At 29.1% G+C, this 7,681-nt stretch overlaps 1 protein-coding gene across 1 annotated transcript; it reads right to left on the bottom strand.

Moving 5' to 3' along the window:
• Window positions 1-1,330: 1,330 nt before the first annotated feature.
• LOC108335396 (uncharacterized) lies at window positions 1,331-5,453 on the bottom strand. The gene is made up of 5 exons (XM_017571411.2): window positions 5,031-5,453; window positions 2,472-2,529; window positions 2,181-2,264; window positions 1,956-2,097; window positions 1,331-1,817 (listed from the first exon to the last, which is right to left on the bottom strand). Exons 1-5 carry the CDS (start codon window positions 5,407-5,409, stop codon window positions 1,539-1,541), a joined length of 942 nt encoding a protein of 313 aa, XP_017426900.1. The 5' UTR covers window positions 5,410-5,453; the 3' UTR covers window positions 1,331-1,538.
• Window positions 5,454-7,681: the final 2,228 nt, after the last annotated feature.

Raw genomic sequence — 7,681 nt, 5'->3', positions numbered from 1 at the left:
TCAAGATCCTGTAAACCGCAAGAAACTAACTGTTAATTTAAATTTTGTTCACTTTACTATGTACCTCATCATTCTCAAGTAGAACTTACAATGTTTTCAACATTTTGATTCTTCTCGTAAATGTAGATATCATCCATGCCATACCTTAACTTCCTTAGTAATGGTATGGACTTGAGATAAACTTGGGATCCATAGAGCTGGAAGTGAATATAAGCAGGTTCTTGTAAGCACCAATGTCCCTTGGAATGGACTCTTTTGTCTTAAAGATAACATAAGGGTCTTGCTGCCTAGATTCCTTTTGCAACAAGAGGCTTGGTTTTGGGTTTGTCAGGGTATCCACCCTGAAGCTTCTTGAACTTAAAAAAGAGTGCACAAAGCTTGAAATTGGCCCTGATTTCTCCCATTCCATTGCTCTTGAAGTTCTGAGTAGTCTTACATATACGAAATTCAACACTTCATGATGCTCTCAGATTGATTGTTGGGTTGCCACTTGAGATCATTCTCTTCTGACAGAAGTGGATCCAGCAGTGATCTAGTTCGGAGATCCAAGTACATCCCCGGATTGCTTTATAGTTCATAGAGTAAATGATATATAATGTTCAACGATCAATATATGGTCTGAGATTAGTATATATCTATAGTTTTGGTTAATCTTCATATGAGATATAATCAAACTCTTATAATATGTTCTTTTGAAAATGAACTTTATAGTAATTTTTTTCACACTGTAACAAAATGCTGTGGCAAAAACATGTTCTAATGAAGGAAAATAAAGCTATAACATGAATAGGAAAATTGTCATGCAAACATTGGGTGATGGGTGACGGAGGTTTTACTGTCCCTTTTTTTCTTGGAACTCTTTCATGAAATTTCACCTCTTCTTGGAACTTATTTTCTTTCAGTTCTACAGAAGTTATCAGAAAACCTGATTTGTCATTTAGACTAAAATCACTGAGATTGTAATCACCCTTTATAGCTTTGCTTATGAAAGTAAATGCAACAATTAGCAAAACCTAAATACTCGCCAACAACAATTAACTGTTTCATATTTCTTTCTGCAACAGCAATCACAGCTGCAATTTCTTTACTCTAAACACAACCATACCTTCAACTTAAAAGCAAATACAATTTAAACAGAAAATGCAAGCATCATAGCGATCACATGATTCGAAGAGGGACTTTAGCGATCACAAAAAGGATGTATAATAAACAAATATCTTTATACTTCACAACTTTTTCCTTTTCCAATTTAGTGACAGGGGCAGGAGAACGAAAACAATGAAGAAAAAAAGTGTCCAAAATCCAAAAAGACAAGAACAAAAAACGCAACTATACATAATCCATGTCTCTATTTGGTTGAAAATTTAAAAGAATTATTACATCAGTTCATATTTATAACTTCACATGACAAGCATAATCAAAATTTTGAGTTTATGATAAAAAAGAAGAAGTAATAAATCTCAATCACATGTTACTTGAATATGAATTGAGATGTGCAAGAAATTGTGTAAAAGAGTGAAGGAGGGTGTGGTTGCATGTTAGATATGCCTCCAAGGTCTTTCTGCAAGGCTGACGCATTCATTATGCCTATAGCAATCGAGAAGATGATCAATGGTCAAGCCTGCAGCTTGCATAAAAGAGTGCACAATGACAGGACCCACGAACCGAAATCCACGCTTGACTAAGTCCTTGCTAAGGATCTCTGCTTTCGGACTCCTCAATGGCACATTTCTTGGGTATCTGTATCTGTTTATTATTGGTTTATGATTTACGTAACCCCATATGTAACTGCTGAATGATCCACATTCTTTAACAATCTGTCATCAACGCAGCTAACTTAACTACCATCTTTTATAACATCAAAAATAAAATTTAGTCTTTTATAAGAATAGTAGTTGATATATTCATTTAATTCGAAAAGAAAAGTATTTTACGAAGCACTTTGTGTTACTTGCCTTTGTTATGCATTTGGCATTGTCTACTATGCACATGACTCTGCTATCGGCTAAAGAAAGTGCTTTGTTTGATGCAATTTCCATTATATCCTTTTCCTCCATTTTGGCAACCGTATTAGCATCAAATCCAGCGAAAACTTCTCTGTGTCAATTTTCAAACATTGTACGACATTATAGTGTTAATTTGATTTACCAACAAAATTTCCATAGAATTAGAAAACATACCTAAGACTTTCTTTTCTTTTAAGAATTTCTGTCCAATTGTAGTCCATGAGCAATCCAGACATTGCAAGCAGCTCAAACAATTTGCTGTTTCAGGTAAAGTAAACCACACGTCTTATTTATACTAATAATTAATTATTAGCATTAAGATAATTAGAGAGAATGATTGTGAATTAATAATTTAGGTAACATATATACCAATACATAAAGTATCATTAAAAAAAAAAAGCACTTATTGCTTTCTATAAAAATTATCAGAAATGAAGAGAGTACTTTTCATTTCTTAGATCTTACTTGTCATCATAAGCTGGAACTCCCCAGCATTTATCATGAAATTCTATGTAGGCATTATCTGCATGTAAAAACCCTATATCAGGTTTTGACCATCATGAAAAAGTTACATAAAATATACTCAAATATCATAAATTTACAATAATTTATATATACTATATTCAGTCAACAAAGTTAAATTTCTTTAATATTTACGTAAAGTTTGCTAGTATGATTGCAAAAACTGTAATATATATATATATATATATATATATATATATATATATATATATATATATATATATATATATATATATATATATATATTAAAAACGTAGATTTGAAAGGAAAGTATAGAGGGGGGATTTTTGGTACAAATTGCAATTTTCTTTATTGAGTGATAAAGACAGTGACAGAAAAATGTCAATTTTCATAAAATCTCACCAATTTTATTTTTCATCTCTCAGGAAGAGAAAGAAAAAGAAAAAAAAGGCTATTGGAGTGTGAAAGTAAAATTATTTACTAATTTAAGTCAAATACTTAAATAAAAAAATGTTTTACTATAAAATGTATTTTATAATTATATATTAAAATATATTTTATGATTTTAAAAGCTTGTTAATGTATAAACAACTTTGTAATTATATAATCATTTAATTTAATTTTAATTAATCTATTATTTTTAAAAATAACAATTTTTTCTTTATTTTCATCTTATTTTCTCATTGAACAAAGGAGCATATTTTTCCTTCTTTTTTTTTCATTTTCTTGACACCCGAACTTACCTTAGATATAAGTAACTAGTGGAAGTAAAACCTAAAATGAGGTGACAAATAATTGGAAACTGTAGAGAAGAAGCATAATTAATAAGACATCTGGTATAATTTTGTCAATGTTTTATCGTAATTAATTCTAACAAGTACCAATGGGAAATTGTTTTGCTACATTTATTATATAGGCTAATTAAGTTGGTGTTTTACACTTCAACTACTCAACTGATATAAAAATCTTGCGACTTTGTTGACCTCTAACAGCAATTAATTTAAGCAGCTAAAAATATCCAATGATTTTACTTGATGAGACACTGATATTGAAGTGAAAACAACCTATATTCTACCCAAGTTGTTGAATCTTTGTTATAAAATAGAGCTTTAGGTAGAAGGACTTGTTTTCCAGATTAAATATTTTCGTTTTATTTATCCCATGAATAAAGCATATCCCCAACAAAATGGTTAGACATTTTAGTCAAAAAGTGAAATGATGTAAAATAATGTATATAATGGCATTTCTTTGTTCTTGATAAACTTCTTATAATCACTTAAAAAATAAAGAGATAAAAAGAATATTTATCAAATAAGCTATAAACTCAACCTAATATTTTCAAAATTCTCCTTCATTCAATTTCTGCAAAATTTGAAAATAAATAAATTGATTTTAGTACGTCTAATTAGTTTTATAAAAAGAAATAACAAGGCCTCGCCGAGTACGTAATAATGATTGAAATCTAAAGCAAGCCAAAATTTTCAAAGCTATAAAAGTAAAATAAAATAATGTCTGACCAGATTTGAATCCAAAATTTTATGTGTTTAATATGGGTACAAAGTAAAAATATCTTTCAGAGTTTTTTATATATTTAAAATAACTTTTAATAAAAGAAAACTCTTAAAGTTTTACAAAAGCATTTACAGTGTTTTTGAGTAAAGTAATTTAAGAGAACAATTAATTTATTTGATGAATTTAAAGTTTTTTAATAAAATATATTATTTAGATGAGAAATTAAAAAAGTTAAAATTTAAAAGATATTTTAAAAAATTGAAATAATAAAATTTGAAATTAATTGATAATAGAATAAAAGTAAAATTCCAAAATTAATTAGTTTCTTTTTATAAAAACGTATATATATGTATTAAAAAATCAAATTATTAAATATCATTTAAATATTAAAATTTAACTATATTTTATTTTGAAATGTAATTTTAAAATTTTATATTTAAAAAAAATAAAACAAAATTTTATCTTTAAAGAAGAATTTAATTATTATGTCTAAAGAAAGTTAAAATATAAAATATTTTAGTTATTCTATCCAAATAAAATATTTAAAAAAATAATTACAAAGAATTTAAATTTGAATTTCTTATAAATATAAAAAGATCTTATCCAAAGCTAATAAGGTCATAAGTTTAAAGATTTAGGCCTTGTTCACTTGAGTGGATTTGAGGGAGATTAATTGAGGGAATTTGAGAGGATTTGAAAAATAAATTTTGTTGTTGTTTATTTGAATCAATTTGGAGGTAAGTGAGAATGAATTTGAAAGTAAAATTTGTGAGAATTAGTGTAGGATTTGATTGATGTGACAAATTAAAAAAATTTACTTCCAAATCCAATCTCATTTACCTCCAAATTCACTCAAATAATCAAGAACAAAATTTATTTTCAAATCCTCTCAAATCTCCTCAATTACTCTCCCTCAAATCCACTCAAGTGAACAAGGCATTAGGTGTGTAAACATGGGTCTATGTGAAGTTATGAGTGAAGTAAGAAAAATAAAAAATAAAGGTAAATTGGAAATGAAAGTGATGATACCACTGTTCTTGGTGATCCAGTTACATCTTTTGAAATCCCCAGTTTCAGTGGTGGATGGTGAAGTTGGTGGTTGGTGTTGGTGAAGAGGCTTAGAAGCTATTGTAGGTTCTCTTGTATCACGAGATGAAATCAAACGCAGTGCGAAGGAAATCTTCTCATCGAGTGGTGTCAAAGAATCAGCCTGAGAAGAGTCATTGGAGTTTTGAGACAGAGACAAGGATATGGAAGACAGAGACAAAGATGAAGTGCTTTTCTGAAGGCCAATGGGGTACACTTTCTTCAGGTTTCTGCTGAAAAAGTTGTGGTTCAATATTTTCTGTGTCTCTTTCACACTCCTGCACTTCTCCACACCATTTCTTCTTACATTCGTTTTAGACATTGTGGGCAACACAAAATTTAACGTTGTTGGAGGTGTGTGTTAGGGTGGGTTGGGAATGGGAATTAATCATAAAAATAGGGGTTTATAAAGAGATCTACAGTGTCAAAGTTGGTCGTTGTTGAAGGGTGATTTTCATGCAGAAGAAAGAAAGGATTTTAGGTCTTGGTTTTCAAGCAATGTTTGTTTACGATGGGTAACACATTTTTATATTGATAAAGATGGTTTTGTCTTTGGCCCACGCAAACATATGTCTAGGGCTATATCAAATGCTGAGATTATCGTCCATGAAAGAGGAGGGAGGGAAGAAAAAGAGAAACAAAATTAAAAGAGAAAATGGTTTGGTAGGTGTGGATTAGGATGAATAAAAAAAATGGTCCAAGGAAAATCTATACGAACTACAATTCATTATGTTCGTATTTGATTGAATTTATATTTATCAATAGTTCATTATATATATATATATATATATATATATATTGCGTTTTGTAATTCTTTTAGTTATAAAATAATCAAAGCAAAATAATTAACGAAAATTTATTCATAAACACCAAAAAGTTCTATCAATATTTAATATACACAAAGAAATAGAATAAAAACGATAAATTTATAGTTATATGATGTGAGTAGATGAGATAAAATAAAAAATATAAAAAAAACAAAGATATAATAGGTGTAGACAAAATTAGAGTGTCTGTATGTCGTATTTAATTGATCTTCGTCTCCTGAGAACAAAGTTTGATGACCAAATATTATGCGCAGATTAAGATTGATGCTACCATGGTTTTAGAGTCAAACAATTAATTTAGCCTAATCATTCAGCGTAATAAATGAGAAGATTTTTGCGATTTCAAAATGATGAATACGAACCGTTAAGTCTTACGTTATTAATATATATTAAATCTTAAATGAAGATAAATATTCCGAAATAAAAGTGTTGCAACCTGTTGATTATTTGACCGTTCATAAGTAGGATTTATAAGGGTATTTTAAAAAGAAAAAAAAAAGAAGTTATAAAAAATATAGGGATTAAATATATTTTTAATTCATTAATTTGAAGTTGAATTATATTTTTGTTTTCAAACTTAAAAAGTAAATAGATATAATTATTTTAAATCAATGATATTAACTTTTTTTATGTATTAAACTGACTTAAAAATGTAAAATAATTTAAACAACTCATAGTTTAAATTATCTTTAACACGTAAATAAAATTGAAAATTGAACAACTCTTATGTTCATTTATTTTTAAAATTAAAAATTGAAATATATCAAGTATAAATTAATTTTTAAGTTTAAAAATTAAAAACATATTTAATAGACCCAAGTTCGTCAGAATCGTTATTGTCCTATTATCGACGGATTAGCAACGATCATGTATCAATTGATAAATCCTTTATCGGTAACAATTATCGACAACCTCTGTCTTTCGGTAATTACCGAGGGTCATATCCTTCGGTAATTACCGAAGAATGTGACTGTCGATAATTATCGAAGGATGCGACCCTCAGTAACTAGCAAAGGACAAAGACCGTCGGTAATTACCAAAGGACAAAAACCGTCGCTAATTACCAAAGGACAAAGATCGTCGATAATTACCGAAGGACAAGGCCGTCGATAATTACATAAGAGCAAAAGTCGTCAGTAAGAACTAGGCAAAATTAATTTATATTTGTATTTGTTATCCAACTACACAAACTTGCCTAACATGTTCACACATAGACATACCTATATAACATTTTCAAACCACAGACAGACCTCCATATATAATATGTATCCCAAAATCATCCAATCATTGATGGAGTAAACAACAATATAACATCATTTGTATTGTTCAAATTGAAAAACTTGTATTTGTAAATGAAATATGAAACATAAAACATAAAACAATATGTTCATCTAGACCAACAATGTAATGTAGCAAAATCATAATGTTCTAACATCCAAATGTTCTAACAATTATGTTCAATAACAAAATAACATCAGAATGATCTTCATCATCCTGCTACTCTATAGATGGCTGGACTGGTGTGGGCTGAACTGATGTAGGCTACTGAGGGATGCAGGTGACAGGGAGGGTGAGAGTGACGGTGGAATGAAGGTGTAAAGCTTCAGGCAGCGCTCTCATGACCAGGGACTTAAAGTTTGTAAACTCGTCTCTCAATTCACTGTATTCATCTCTCAAATCATGACATTTTTTGATGACAAACTCCTAGCTAAGGGTCCAATCACAAGAAGCATGGCCAAACAAATTCAAGAAGGATTAACATCATTT

The sequence above is a fragment of the Vigna angularis genome, chromosome 10, assembly GCF_016808095.1.
Source record: "Vigna angularis cultivar LongXiaoDou No.4 chromosome 10, ASM1680809v1, whole genome shotgun sequence".
Classification (NCBI taxonomy): domain Eukaryota; kingdom Viridiplantae; phylum Streptophyta; class Magnoliopsida; order Fabales; family Fabaceae; genus Vigna; species Vigna angularis.
This window is presented reverse-complemented; position numbering and strand designations above follow the sequence as displayed.

What these genes read in the sequence shown, in the direction of transcription:
- LOC108335396 (XM_017571411.2), bottom strand. Translation starts at nt 5,409, where the DNA reads ATGTCTAAAACGAATGTAAGAAGAAATGGTGTGGAGAAGTGCAGGAGT. An exon ending in GTTCCAGCTTATGATGACAA is followed by an intron (nt 2,265 to 2,471) that starts GTAAGATCTAAG and finishes TACCTGAAACAG; the next exon opens with CAAATTGTTTGAGCTGCTTG. An exon ending in AAAAGAAAAGAAAGTCTTAG is followed by an intron (nt 2,098 to 2,180) that starts GTATGTTTTCTA and finishes AAATTGACACAG; the next exon opens with AGAAGTTTTCGCTGGATTTG.